The sequence below is a fragment of the Myxocyprinus asiaticus genome, chromosome 28, assembly GCF_019703515.2.
Source record: "Myxocyprinus asiaticus isolate MX2 ecotype Aquarium Trade chromosome 28, UBuf_Myxa_2, whole genome shotgun sequence".
Taxonomy (NCBI): Eukaryota; Metazoa; Chordata; class Actinopteri; order Cypriniformes; family Catostomidae; genus Myxocyprinus; species Myxocyprinus asiaticus.
In genome coordinates this window covers 7,917,055-7,932,922 of record NC_059371.1, presented here as the reverse complement: position 1 = coordinate 7,932,922, position 15,868 = coordinate 7,917,055, and the positions used below count along the sequence as shown (strand labels likewise).

At 38.7% G+C, this 15,868-nt stretch overlaps 1 protein-coding gene across 5 annotated transcripts in view; it reads left to right on the top strand.

Annotated features, from left to right (window-relative positions):
* The first annotated feature begins 4,691 nt into the window (after nt 1–4,691).
* The window catches only part of LOC127418878 (ankyrin repeat and SAM domain-containing protein 1A), a 171,063-nt gene continuing 159,886 nt past the window's right edge, over nt 4,692–15,868 (top strand). For all 5 annotated transcript variants that reach the window (XM_051659750.1, XM_051659752.1, XM_051659749.1 and 2 more), the window contains exon 1: nt 4,692–5,083. In XM_051659750.1, coding sequence (XP_051515710.1) covers nt 4,905–5,083 — 179 coding nt within the window. In that variant the 5' untranslated portion in view covers nt 4,692–4,904. The remainder of the gene's footprint in view (nt 5,084–15,868) is intronic.

Genomic DNA, 15,868 nt, shown 5'->3' with positions numbered 1-15,868 from the left:
CCCTTCCTGGACTTCCTAGGTTGCCTAATAAAGCCTGTAGACTGATTTTAATGCAAAGGGAGCGGGTCGCTTTTGCCGGAAAAATCCAAAGGATGTGACGTTTATGCTCCCGAGAGCCTTGCCTCAGACAGTAATAGCTTCTCTTCCGCTATTCAACAGCGACAACAAACTGCAACACTAGGTAACGTTATCTTAGAGATGGAATCCAGCAAACAGCCGGCTCCAGCACAACACTGACTCCTACACAAACTCAGAGTAAGCCAAAAAAACAAAAAAAACATTTATCTACTGAATCCCGTCTGGCTAAGTGAGAACGTGATCATGGTCGAGCGAAAACTAGAGTGAACATCGGCAGGGCATTTGATTCCTGGAGGGAACTTCGTTCGGTTTTGGGGATCAAAACCGACCCTGAATTGGCGTTCTTCTTATTGGACAGGTAAGCTTACATAACTGCAAAGCATGTGAAATATAGTGCCATAAAAATTTGTCTGTGTAATTTTAGCTAACTTGATCTTGCCTGCTAACACTGACGAATTGCAAGCTACCTTGCTTCGTAACATTCAAATGATTTCAACGATCTTCTCTTTATACTAAAAGTCAGGTATACAGGATAAATTTAAGCAAATACACTGGTTTCCTATTCGTAGTACAACATATGACATACAAAACATACAATAGTGCAACATAACTGCAGTGCAACAGTAAACTGTCTGGTATAGTTCGGTAGTATGTAGCTGTATGTGTGTATCAGTATGCTATGTTAGCTGATAAGTAGTTTTAGTTTAATTTCAAAGTCTGTAGTAAAACAATCATAACTGTGTAATTTTAATTATGCTGCTTCATCTGTCAGCATGATGCCGGTGAATCAGGTTGTCTTTTTGTACGTTACGTCATTGTTTTGGCCGATGCTCACGTCCCTATGGAGTGTGTGCACGAGCGCGAGCACGAGCAACAGGTAGCTGGCTGCAGTTCACTTAACAGCCACAAGTGTCATTAATAACACTAAATACACTCAATGTACAATGACCTTGATGCAGGCCACTTTAACATATGTTTCCTTTCTTTTAGATGTCTCATTTGGCTCATTCTTGATATTATGTTTATTCATTCAGCTCTCTAATGGTTTGAACTAATTAATACACAAATCTAGCTATCTATCTATCTATCTATAGTTGAAGTCAGAATTTTACATACACTTAGGCTGAAGTCATTAAACCTAATTTTTTAACTACTCCACAGATTTAAGTCATTAAGTCATTTAGGACATCTACTTTGTGCATGACACGTGTACTTTTTCCAACAATTGTTTACAGACAGATTGTTTCACTTTTAATTGCCTATGTCACAATTCCATTGGGTCAAAAGTTTACATACACTAAGTTAACTGTGCCTTTAAGCAGCTTGGAGAATTCCAGAAAATGATGTCAACCCTTTAGACAATTAGCTTCTGATAGGAGGTGTACTGAATTGGAGGTGTACCTGTGGATGATTTTTAAGGCCTACCTTCAAACTCAGTGCCTCTTTGCTTGACATCATGGGAAAATCAAAAGAAATCAGCCAAAAAAATGTGGACCTCCACAAGTCTGGTTCATCCTTGGGAGCAATTTCCAAACACCTGAAGGTGCCACGTTCATCTGTACAAACAATAGTATGCAAGTATAAGCACCATGGGACCACACAGCCATCATACCGCTCAGGAAGGAGATGCATTCTGTCTCCTAGAGATGAACATACTTTGGTGCGAAAAGTGCAAATCAATCCCAGAACAACAGCAAAGGACCTTGTGAAGATGCTGGAGGAAACAGTTAGACAAGTATCTATTTCCACAGTAAAACGAGTCCTATATCGACATAACCTGAAAGGCTGCTCTGCAAGGAAGAAGCCACTGCTCCAAAACTGCCATAAAAAAGCCAGACTACAGTTTGCAAGTGCTCATGGGGACAAAGATCTTACTTTTTGGAGAAATGTCCTCTGGTCTGATGAAACAAGAATTTAACTGTTTGGCCATAATGACCATCATTATGTTTGGAGGAAAAAGGGTGAGGCTTGCAAGCCGAAGAACACCATTCCAACTGTGAAGCATGGGGGTGGCAGCATCATGTTGTGGGGGTGCATTGCTGCAGGAGAGACTGGTGCACTTCACAAAATAGATGGCATCATGAGGAAGGAAATTTATGTGGATATATTGAAGCAACATCTCAAGACGTCACCCAGGAAGTTAAAGCTCGGTCGCAAATGGGTCTTCCAAATGGAAAATGACCCCAAGCATACCTCACAAGTTGTGGCAAAATGGCTTAAGTACAACAAAGTCAAGATATTGGAGTGGCCATCACAAAGCCCTGACCTCAATCCGATAGAAAATTTGTGGGCAGAACTGAAAAAGCATGTGCGAGCAAGGAGGCCTATAAACCTGACTCAGTTATACCAGTTCTGTCTGGAGGAATGGGCCAAAATTCTAGCAACTATTATTCTGACATTTCACATCTTAAAATAAAGTAGTGATCCTAACTGACCTATGACAGGGAATGTTTTCTACGATTAAATGTCAGGAATTATGAAAAAATGAATTTAAATGTATTTGGCTAAGGTGTATGTAAACTTCTGACTTCAACTGTATCTATCTATCTTCGTCTGTCTGTCTGTCTTTCTACATAGTCAAGTCATTTTTATTTGTATAGCACCTTTCACAACACACATCGTTTCAAAGCAGCTTTACAGAAAATCATGCATTAACAGAAAATGAAACTGTAATATCTAAAAAGTCTTAAGAGTCATTATTGTGTAGTTTAAATATGATTGTAAATTGTGTTTAAAAATAAGCAATTAAATAATAATTGTATTTAGAAACCCAGTGAGCAAGCCGAAGGCGACTATGGCAAGGAACACAAACCTCCATAAGATATTGGTTAATGGAGAAAAATAACCTTGGGAGAAACCAGGTTCACTGTGGGGGCCAGTTCCCCTCTGGCTAAACAACATGAATATAATGCCAATATTACTTAGGTGCAGTGCAAGTCATGGTTTAAAATTAGCAAACCAAGTAAGTGTTAAGGGCCAGTGTTTAAACAAAGATTTTGTAAAAACTGTAAGATTAATGACTAATGTCTCTGAAGTTCATCCTGGATTACTGTAACTGCAGAAGTTCATATAGATGCATTGTCCTTGTTAGTTGGCTGATGAAGTCTTTTGTTGGCAATTTATTGATAGTCTATGTATTCAATTTTAAGAGTGTAGTCCATCATTAGACCAAGGTGATGCAGGCAGAGATCAATGAGGTGCTTTGCAGTTCAACCAGCCGGTCATTTTGGTGAGGTCTATCCTAAATCCAAGGTTCAGGCAGTGGCATATGAAGTATCCCATGTCTTAAGTCCATAGTAATAGACTGAAATGATAGTTGGCTGGCACCGGCTGCATTTAGTCGTCATCACTCAGAGACACGTAGCAGAGTGGAGTCCAACACGAAGCAGGAATGGAGCTGGATCCAGCCAGTTCTGGTGACCTCAGGGTAGGAGTCCCGAGGTTGAGACAGGGATACAATTAGAATAATATTGGCATATATGCCATTCAATTTATTGCAGAGTTATAGATCATGATCAATGTTTCTGGTTCCGGCAGACCTAACTAAAGCAGCCTAATTGTGTGGTGAAGAATAAATTAGGTGTATGCCTGGCTAAATAGATGAGTCTTTAGTCTAGACTTAAACTCAGTGAGTGTGTCTGTGTCCTGAACAGTGTTCTTAAGTGTTCACTTAAGTATTGCGAATCTGGACCATTCAAAGCTTTGTATGTAGTTAACAGAATTTTAAAATGAACAAATTTAGCAGGTAGCCAATGTAACGACCATAAAATGGGGCTAATATGACCATATTTCTTGGTTCTAGTCAGCACTCTGGTTCAATTGAACCAATCGAAGTTTATTTATTGATCTTGCTGGATCTATCTATCATCGTCTGCCTGCCTGCCTGCCTGCCTGTCTGTCTATCTATCATCATATGTCTGTCTGTCTGTCTATCTATCATCGTCTGTCTGTCTATCTATCATCGTCTGTATATCTATCTATCATCGTCTGCCTGCCTGCCTGTCTGTCTGTCTATCTATCTGTCTATCATCATCATCCGTTTGTCTATCATCGTCTGTATATATATCTATCATTGTCTGTCTGTCTGTCTATCTATCTATTATCATCTGTCTGTCTATCTATCTATCTATCATTGTCTTTCTGTCTATCATCATCTGTCTGTCTGTCTGTCTATCTATCATCCTCTGTATATCTATCTATCATTGTCTGTCTGTCTGTCTGTCTATTATCATCTGTCTGTCTATCTATCTATCTATCTATCTATCTTTGTCTTTCTGTCTATCATCATCTGTCTGTCTGTCTGTCTATCTATCATCGTCTGTCTATCTATCTATCTATCCTGCCCAATATTTAGAATAATGCAATAATTTTGTACACTTGGTAACAGACAATAATAGTTAATATTCATTATTCCATGAATCCCTGATAAATTATCAAGGTTTATTCCTCCATTATGTCCTCCATAATGCGAACGCACGACTTCCATCGATTTCAATTCCCCAAATGCTGTTCAGCCATCATTAATGTAATTAAATGATTGTGCATAATTTGCCCAAACGCGACGTCACCAAGGAGTGCACCAGTCTAGGAAGTGACGTGTCGAGCCGTGCCAGAGGAAGTTTGAACGGAGACGCTAGGAGAGAAAGTTCACCCGGAGCGGCAGCGTTTGGAGCGGGAATAATACGATAACAGCCGCCGCTGGTGGACCGGAGCTGGAAGAACGCGCGCTTTGAACGCGCTTGGATGCGTGTTGCGGCGTTGAAGAGGTGTAAAGTGGATTCGTGTGCCCGTGTGATCGTCTCTCCGCCGCACCTCCTCGCAGTGAGATGGGGAAGGAGCAGGAACTGCTGGAGGCGGCGCGCACCGGGAATCTGGCCGCCGTTGAGAAGCTCCTGTCCGGGAAGAGACAATCGGCTGGTTCGGGCGCTGCGGGTGGTGGCGGTTCGTCCGGGAATGTCGGGAGCAGCGGGCACAGCGCCTCCCACCCGCTCTCCAGTCTGCTCAGGTAAGGGGAAAGCCATGGACGAGAAGCTTTATTATAGGGGAGACCGGGGCTAGTTGTCAAACGCTTCCTCCAGGTTTTTTAATTGGAAGGTTTATTTAAGTCAGTTTCTTTTTAGACACATACCTGAAAGTCTTGGCTACAAAAAGTATTATTGAACATTTCCACTGTTACTGGCCAGGAAAAAGATACAGTTCATTAAACAATGTAATGCACTGCATAGCCAATAGCGGGGCATGTTGTCACACTTGATGGGGTTAGTTGACACTGATTTGAGAAGAATACCTTTTTTGAAACGTAAAATGTAGCTATAAATACAGTTATTAATGCAAGTGGATTACATAAATAATTTGGGTTTAGGAGAAAATGTTTCAGTTTATTTTGAAATGTGATTGCAGACTTCAGTATTTTGGCAAACTTGGTCTCTTCTATGAGACACATATTAGGTTAAATGTGATTTAATGTTGCTGTCAAGGTAAAACAATCAAGAAAAAGAGATTTTGTTTGTTATGAAATATCTTGTTTTTGTTTGTGTGTAGGCCCCACACGATCCAAGTTAAAAACCATGCATAGAGCTTAAAATACCTATATATTATTATTTTGTAAGCTTGTTATGGCTGCACAGTATTTAGTCAAAACATCATTGTATATGCTGGGATATAAACCCAAACAAATGCTGACATAGATTGTAAAGAGGCATGAATATAGTCTAAATAATATTACTTTGTGTCTTGAGATATGATGATTGGATAGGGCCTTGTTATAGTTTCCATTGTCAGAGGGATGCTTTTACAGTGTCATATTTTGGTTGTGACGCATTATAAATATAGAGTTTTTAGGATGCTGTGTGAAGTTACATTTTGAAACTTAGAAAAACACGTCTCTAGACCCCTGCATTCGGAGTTACTCTCTGTACAGCTGTGTTTGAATGCAAGAACGTGCCCTCGTCTTGTGCTGTGTGGTTTGTTGTGTGTACAGCTGGAGTTGCGCTTACTGCCCCCCGCTGACCAAGACTCTTAAAATCATGAATGTGAACATTTATTATGATCTGTGGACAGATTAATTGTGTCATTTTGTTTTACTACATTATTTTTTTAGATGAATTAACACATTCAAAGGACAGTCCTAGTTTTAATGAATTCTATACTACTAGCTTGCTACTGTTAGGTAAAGGTGATGTGTGTTTTTTTCAATATATTGAAATACTTTCCCGTAATATGCTAAGCCATTTGTAGGTTGAACTATTTGTATATTTGAGCATCCTGAACAGCCTGACCTAGCAAGTTTATTTCAACCAATGGCATGTTTTTAACATGGGACCATCTGACTAATGGCAGATGGCAGGAGTGTTCTGGAAACCTGTTTGGTGATGCTAGTGGATCACTACACTGGTGGCCAAAAGTTTGGAATAATGTACAAATTTTGCTCTTATGGAAAGAAATTGGTACTTTTATTCATCAAAGTCACATTCAACTGATCACAATGTATAGTCAGGACATTAATAATGTGAAAAATTACTATTAAAATTAGAATTTTTTTTTTCAGAACTTCTTAAACTACTTCAAAGAGTTGTCATAAAAAAATCCTCCACGTGCATCAGTGACAGCTTTGCAGATCCTTGGCATTCTAGCTGTCAGTTTGTTCAGATACTTGGGTGACATTTCACCCCACACTTCCTGAAGCACTTGCCATGGATGTGGCACTTCTCAAGCACCTTACAGTCTAGCTGATCCCACAAAAGCTCAATGGGGTTAAGATCCATAACACTCTTTTCCAATTATCTGTTGTCCAATGTCTGTGTTTCTTTGTCCACTCTAACCTTTTCTTTTTGTTTTTCTGTTTCAAAAGTGGCTTTTTCTTTGCAATTCTTCCCATAAGGCCTGCACCCCTGAGTCTTCTCTTTACTGTTGTACATGAAACTGGTGTTGTGCAGGTAGAATTCAATGAAGCTGTCAGCTGAGGACATGTGAGGCCTCTATTTCTCAAACTAGAGATTCTGATGTACTTATCCTCTTGTTTAGTTGTACATCTGGCCTTCCACATCTCTTTCTGTTCTTGTTAGAGCTAGTTGTCCGTTGTCTTTGAAGACTGTAGTGTACACCTTTGTATGAAATCTTCAGTTTTTTGGCAATTTCAAGCATTGTATATCCTTCATTCCTCAAAACAATGATTGACTGATGAGTTTCTAGAGAAAGCTGTTTCTTTTTTTGTTGTTGCCATTTTTGACCTAATATTGACCTTAAGACATGTCAGTCTATTGCATATTGTGACAACTCAAAAACAAACACAAAGACAATGTTAAGCTTCATTTAAAGAACCAAATAGCTTTCAACTGTGTTTGATATAATAGCAAGTGATTTTTCTAGTACCAAATTAGTAATTTAGCATGATTACTCAAGGATAAGGTGTTAGAGTGATGGCTGCTGGAAATGGGGTCTGTCTAGATTTGATCAAAAATGACTGTTTTCAAATAGTGATGGTGCTGTTTTTTTTTTTACATCAGTAATGTCCTGACTATACTTTGTGATCAATTGATTGCCACTTTGGTGAATTAAAGTACCAATATCCTTCCGAAACAGCAAAATCTGAACATTATTCCAAACTTTTGGCCACCAGTGTATCTGGTAGCATTACTAGTTAGAAAGACGGACCCAGTGGGTGTCGGAGGTAAATAAACGGATGATCGACTGGAACCGGTGCCAGCAGAAGACGGAATAATGAGTGCTTTCTGTGCTCCTTCTATTCTTCTCACCGGGCCAGAGGACTTTAGAATGCATCAATTTGTATTTATTTACCAGAGATGGAGTTATTGGCAGGTGTTAAAGGGAGTGCTGTGTTTGAGTGTGACTTGTCATTTGCTGTGTGTAATGTAAATTTCAATAGTCTTTTGTTGGGTCAGTGTGTCTTACTCTGGTTGTGTGTACAATGCTGGACATTGCCATTAGATTTTGCCTGGTTTTATAGAGAGAACAGTATGATTTAATCTCTCACAAATCTACACTACACAAATAAGAGAATAATGATATTAAAATGGCTCCACTGTTTATCAATGAGGTTATTTACATGCACAATCTTACACTGATTATGATTTAATGAACTGACAATGCATTAGGTCATGCAAACAATTTAAACAGTTTGCCTTCAGGGTAAGCTCATAAATGTGTAAGCATAAACCGATCGACACACCTAGAATTTTGTGCATCACCCCGATTTCATGTTGTTTGTAAATACCTTTAATGGCTTATCCAATGTTGTGTGCAGGCCTTAATATATTGACATCAATAGCAGAGATTAACCTGATGATTTCAAATCTCATGTAAACACGTTTTCTTGCATTTGTTCCCCCCAAAATTTTCCAGATGATTTTTTCAGATATAGGCTAAATAGGGCTACTAGTTGCACAATAGTTTTTGTCTCTTCATACATATTTCTCAACACAACTTTGGTAATGTGTGAGCAGCAGGGTAACTTAAAAGAGGTCACACACCAGACGTGTCTGGCGGACGACATGGCACGTTGTAAAAAAAAATATATAAAAAAAATTATTTGAAGGTGCGCACATCACCACCACCACTCTCATCTGTCTGCAGTACCCAGTAGGGCTGGGCGATAGGACGATGTAATCGGATATCGACGATGTCTTACAAAAATCCCGATTGTGAACAGGCGATGAACAAAAATATCTGTATGCAAAATGCAACGAGGCTGAATCCAGTTCGCAAGCTCCTCGTCCAAATGTATTTCATGTGCGGGTAATTTTGCTCATCTAACCGCAACAGGCGGGTGACCTGTAAGTGACACATGACAAGAAATGCTGTTAGTCACAAGACATGCACTTGAAGAAACACACTTATTATATTTTTAAGAACAGACAAAAGAAACGCTGTCAATGCATGTGTCTAATTTGCTGTTTGTTCAGAGACGTGCAGCACAAGCCTGTCTCGTGAAACAAGCGCATGTAAAGAGTTTTCACTCTTTTTTTCTCTTATATAATGTTGTCTATGAGAATGCAGCAAATTATCTCCTATCATCTCAGGAGGTTCTGTGAGTTTAGTTCGCTTTATTTCCACATGGTTGGCATGCATTGTGAACTCAACTCTGCAGGTTCAGTAAAATATATATATATATATATATATATATATATTTGTATTAAAGTTTAGTTTAAAGTGCAATTTGAATTTAGAAATATCTTTTTGTTTGCAATTTTGACCCGATGAAACGCGAAAAACATTGTTGAGAGGTCGCATGTGTGTATAGGTCGCACTGACAGAGGTTGTATGAGGCAGGCACTAGGACCCGGGAGCAGCCGCCTTCACTTCGGCATTCAGATAAGGGTATAGCTGCAGGCATTGCTCCAAAAGGGTGCTGGAGCTCCAAACCACCATTAAAGAAATAGGGAGCCCCTTACCTAATCCTTTCCCTATACTTAACCGTGAGTGGAAGTGACGCCCTCTTTTGGAGCTGGTTCAACCCCCTTTTGGAGATCCCGCCTCCATTTGGAGGTCTGCAGCTATACCTACTTGGTCGTTCAGCCGCATGTCAGACCCACTCCACCGTAAAGATTACCTCAGCATCCATAGGATAGGAGTGTGAATCGATTCATGATACACAAGTTTTTGGTTAAAAAATGATATTTGCAAATTCAAAACGATTCAATTAATGATTCAATTCAGCATTTTTTTAAATGCATTTTTAGTATTTTTTAAAAAAAAATACTTCCCCTAATGTGTCTTAATCAAGACAAAAAAAGGCAAACTACTTAAGCTTGTTTATTGTACCAAAAGTAACTTGAAAGAAAATCCATTAAATACATGTACATGCAGGCTACATGGAATACAATAATGGTACAAAAGTACAATGTGCAATAAAATATTTCAGAGCTGAACATAGCTAGAAAATATTCCATATTCCATAGTCCAAAAAGTCTTTTGATATTTATTTATTTATTTTTTTTTTTTATAATTTGCATGACTTTTCCAGGCCTTAATCAGAATTTTAACTGATTCACTGATATTACCAGGTTTTTTATGACCTTGGGGACACTGAATCAGTAAACCAATCCAAGTATTACAACATTAAGGTAACATCATCTGACTACATTCAGTTTCAAAGAAAAGAGAAAAGCAATCAAATGTCTTCAATTTAAATGTTTTCTGCACACCAAATCCCCAGATAAACAATGTTACCAGTAAAATGGCACTATTTTATCTTAAAGAAAATAATGTTCTTATAAGTTTCCTCACAATTTAATCACTTTATTTCAGTAGGGACCCAGTGTCAGAAATGAACTTGATTAACTTAATATTTGCCCCTGTATTTTGATTTTAATTTGACGGCATCATTTACGTATCTTATCCATTTATGTCAAAATTTAATCAATTCATTAATACAAATTCTTAAGTCTGAGAATGTATTATGTCTTACCCTAAAATTTACATCAACATCAACTATATATCAGAGGTTACGAATAAACAACAGAAGAATTTATTATGAGGGCATTTTTGCCCCCATATTTAGAATTTCGTTAGCATGTTTGATTAAAATGTTTTGCCCCAAGCTCTCCTTAATTTCCTTCCATGTAGTGAACACGCTGCGAGTTGGTAGCTGTATCAAAAGATTTGAGGACGTTTGACTCATGACGAGCGCTTTTGCGAGCTGTGATTTGCTCATGAGATAGTGGCCATCTGGAGGAGATATCAGACATACTGTAAGGTGCTTGACAGACTCGGAAAGCTGCTCGGAAAAAGTTTCAGTGAGAGTTACGGATGGAACGGAGAGCAGATGCGACCCCGTGAAGGGCGATGGAAGACTGCAGCGTGCGTCTGTGACGGGAGAGCTGTGATGGCGCGCACTCCGGGATGCGCTAGAGAATGAAGCCGTGCATGTCTCATTTAAATCGCACATGTAACTAATTTATTATTTTTATATTCTAGAACATTGTACTCTAATTTGCTGAATCACGATTCATTCGATTTTTAACAGTTTAATTCGATTATTGACCAACATTAACTGTTCTCAATTCAAAAACCATATTTCAAGATTGATGCATTTGAGTTGGCAGGAATAGTAATCGATGCATTGTAATCGTGTCTAACAGTTTTTCATATTCTGTTTGTTTCATGAAAAAAAACATGACAAATGAGCCACATCTGTTGTAATTCTCTGCTGTGCACAAATAAGCAGCTTTTAGTCTGTGAGTAAAATAGTGTGCCTGTTGTATTCTACTAATTGATTAATGTTAGTGACTGTCTATCTGTGGATGGATCTTATATTTGCAACCATCTTTGCTACAGTATCCTTCACTATCCTGTTCACTGACTGAATGTTTTTACTACGAGTGTGATAATGTCATTTTTTGGGCATGTGGGAAGTTGTGTTTGACAGCAGTCTAGAGTTTGTTTGAACTATAATGTTATGATGGACAGAATATTTAAATTGGTTGCATAAAGCATTTTGTAAAGGAATAATACTCTGAATATGCTGCTTTAAAACATAACTGCCATCTCTGACTGTTGTTTTCATCTGTATGTTTGTAAGCATATGTGTTTTATTGTGCAGCGTGTTTAACTGGTCATTAACATAGGCCAAAAATTATGTATATAAGTTGCTTCAGAATATAAGTCACAGGACCTTTCAGATAATGAAAAAAAAACGCTACTTATATTCCGGAAAATACGGATCGCTGGATGATATATTGTATCACATGAAGTACTGTATTTTCAGTTAAAAATATGTCTTTGTGGTTTGACAGCGTGAATGAAACCCATTCAAGGTTGCATACAGAGAAATTGCACAATAAACATAGTCATTTCTAATCGTACAGTTTGTGCAGTAACTCCAGTGTCATACACTAACCTGCAAACTCCATGTCACTTTGTTGCATCCTGTGTGTGATACCTGTACCCTGTCCAACCTGCGATGTGGTGCTTCTTGTCTGGTGTGCGACTGACTTCAGTATTTAAGTTGGCATGAAATCAAAATGGACCCTATTTATTTTGGCATCTTTTGGAGGTATCATGAGTAAGTGTGTTTTTTTGTTGTTTTTTTTAAATGTACAGTAGTGTATTGTGATCTGAAACTTTTTAATATTTTGATCTTTTACTCGCTTGTTACTCAATGGTTACAGTCTTGTCGTAAGCAAAAACTGCAATGTGCTGTGTACATTTATGGGTTCGTTATGGATTAATGTTGTCAGTTAGATCATTACAGTGTTGAGATTGCTGCTAGGGCTGGGCGATATATCGAATATTAATTATATAATCTAGATAATTTTGCTGACGGTGTAAAATTGACCAATATCGTGAATATCGCAATGATTTTGATGTGCTTTAGTTTGGCCATTACGTGTCAAAGAGCACATCAGTAAACTAATTTCATGACCCTTCAGGGCTGCACAATAAAACAAAATAACATCAAAATGGTAAGTTGGTCATATGTGAGTATTAATTCACAAAAGGCTGCTATTTAAAGACTGATAAACATAGTCTGTGTGATTCAGTACAAACCAGTGACATGCTGCACATGGTGGCGCTCTCAGATCAGTTCATGTGCATTGTGAAATAAAAGTAATGCAGGTTCAAGCATTCGCACAATTCCAAACATTAGTAACCGCTACAAGTTATTATACAATTCGACAAACGCGGCATCGTATAACCGAAAAGGAGATTACAGCGATTCAGGAAATGCAGAACATTGTAAACTGTCAAGTACACATGGCCTTTTCTGTGTCGAAATAAAAGCTCCTTGTGAAGTTGAAGTAAATACGACAGCACTTTCGGTGCCAAATTAAAAGCCCCAGATGATGGTGAAGTAAACAGGATAGAAATATATTTCCCCGGTAACTGGCTCTGGCAGGAGCAGCGAGGTGGAAGGGGTGTGTCGACTGCAAACTCGCATTCAGATTTGCCTTCTTCCTATATGCAATGCCCACTTTTCATAATCCAATCAACAACTGAAGGATAAACTTAAGTCCCCACCCTAAATTTTTTTTCTTGTTCGATAAGCCGTTTCACTCGAAAATACTTCACAATAAGGAAGTGTTGTTGTTGGTCGCAACATCCGTTTCATGCCTACTTTAAGTACTGTAAATGTTATGTCTCCCCCTTGTGGTCTCCCAAAGCTATGAATGAATGAATGAACGAGCATTACATTTTATATAGTGCTTTTCTGACACTATACTCAAAGTGCTTTAGACAGTGAACAGGGGACTCTCCTCAACCACCACCAGTGTGCAGCATCCACCCGGATGATTATGTCAGACAAACATTAAACGGAAGGCCAAGTGACAGTGAATTGGAAAGCACACAAATTAGGCTTCTAATTTAAATGTCAGCTAATGGTAATACAGGTGCATCTCAATAAATTAGAATGTCGTGGAAAAGTTCATTTATTTCAGTAATTCAACTCAAATTGTGAAACTCGTGTATTAAATAAATTCAGTGCACACAGACTGAAGTAGTTTAAGTCTTTGGTTCTTTTAATTGTGAAGATTTTGGCTCACATTTAACAAAAACCCACCAATTCACTATCTCAAAAAATTAGAATACATCATAAGACCAATAAAAAAAAAAACATTTTTAGTGAATTGTTGGCCTTCTGGAAAGTATGTTCATTTACTGTATATGTACTCGATACTTGGTAGGGGCTCCTTTTGCTTTAATTACTGCCTCAGTTCGGCGTGGCATGGAGGTGATCAGTTTGTGGCACTGCTGAGGTGGTATGGAAGCCCAGGTTTCTTTGACAGTGGCCTTCAGCTCATCTGCATTTTTTGGTCTCTTGTTTCTCATTTTCCTCTTGACAATACCCCATAGATTCTCTGTGGGGTTCAGGTCTGGTGAGTTTGCTGGCCAGTCAAGCACACCAACACCATGGTCATTTAACCAACTTTTGGTGCTTTTGGCAGTGTGGGCAGGTGCCAAATCCTGCTGGAAAATGAAATCAGCATCTTTAAAAAGCTGGTCAGCAGAAGGAAGCATGAAGTGCTCCAAAATGTCTTGGTAAACGGGTGCAGTGACTTTGGTTTTCAAAAAACACAATGGACCAACACCAGCAGATGACACTGCACCCCAAATCATCACAGACTGTGGAAACTTAACACTGGGCTTCAAGCAACTTGGGCTATGAGCTTCTCCACCCTTCCTCCAGACTCTAGGACCTTGGTTTCCAAATGAAATACAAAACTTGCTCTCATCTGAAACGAGGACTTTGGACCACTGGGCAACAGTCCAGTTCTTCTTCTCCTTAGCCCAGGTAAGACGCCTCTGACGTTGTCTGTGGTTCAGGAGGGGCTTAACAAGAGGAATACGACAACTGTAGCCAAATTCCTTGACACGTCTGTGTGTGGTGGCTCTTGATGCCTTGACCCCAGCCTCAGTCCATTCCTTGTGAAGTTCACCCAAATTCTTGAATCGATTTTGCTTGACAATCCTCATAACGCTGCGGTTCTCTTGGTTGGTTGTGCATCTTTTTCTTCCACACTTTTCCTTCCACTCAACTTTCTGTTAACATGCTTGGATACAGCACTCTGTGAACAGCCAGCTTCTTTGGCAATGAATGTTTGTGGCTTACCCTCCTTGTGAAGGGTGTCAATGATTGTCTTCTGGACAACTGTCAGATCAGCAGTCTTCCCCATGATTGTGTGGCCTAGTGAACCAAACTGAGAGACCATTTTGAAGGCTCAGGAAACCTTTGCAGGTGTTTTGAGTTGATTAGCTGATTGGCATGTCACCATATTCTAATTTGTTGAGATAGTGAATTGGTGGGTTTTTGTTAAATGTGAGCCAAAATCATCACAATTAAAAGAACCAAAGACTTAAACTACTTCAGTCTGTGTGCATTGAATTTATTTAATACACGAGTTTCACAGTTTGAGTTGAATTACTGAAATAAATGAACTTTTCCACAACATTCTAATTTATTGAGATGCACCTGTATATTGATGTCTCAAAAACACATCAAGACAATAATGTGCTGATCAGTAATCGATGTATCAATATTTTATGACATTCCTACATAAAAGCACCACATTTGGCACGAAAACAATTATTATTATTATTTGATATCTATGGACAATGCTGTCAGTAGATTAAAACTGATGTAATGGGGAACTGCCAAATTCATTTGGTTTTGGACAAGTGCAAAGTGTTATCAGCCAAAGCGATTACTGTGAAAAAATTGCCAAATATCTTCCAATATATGCTACCATGTTACAAGTTTAGACACACAAAATGAGTGAATTTATTTTTCATAAGCTCATTTAAGGTGTATGCTTAATTTCCAGACATATGAATGTCTTTACAAAAACAAATGTAATGTTTTAAAAAAAAAAATGAAACTCAAGGATGAGCTGCAGAATAAGTGTTAACCAGCTGCCTCGAGACATCCAGTTATCACGGATAGAGCCGCATGATATGCTTAAGAGATGTAGCTATATTTGCAGTCAGTCTCAGAGGGGTCTTTTCTCTTCAGTAGTGACACATCTGTACTCATTTAAGAGCTTTAAATGGCTTTGGTCGTGTTGAATGCTGCTACCGTTTTGGCCTCTGTGGACAATATCCAACACTTGTCAAGGCCCAGTTATCAAATGTTATCAAACTCACTCACATGAGAGACGTCTTTTCAACCCCTATACTCATTTTACATCATTCTGCCTTTTAAGGCTCTGAATATGCCTGTGTTGAGATGAACAAGCTTGAAATATGTGAAGGAGTTCGTTAGGTGGAAAAGGAGGAAATGGGAAACTTGGGTCGTTAACTCAAAAGGTAGGTCTTTTTATTTAGACAAACTCAA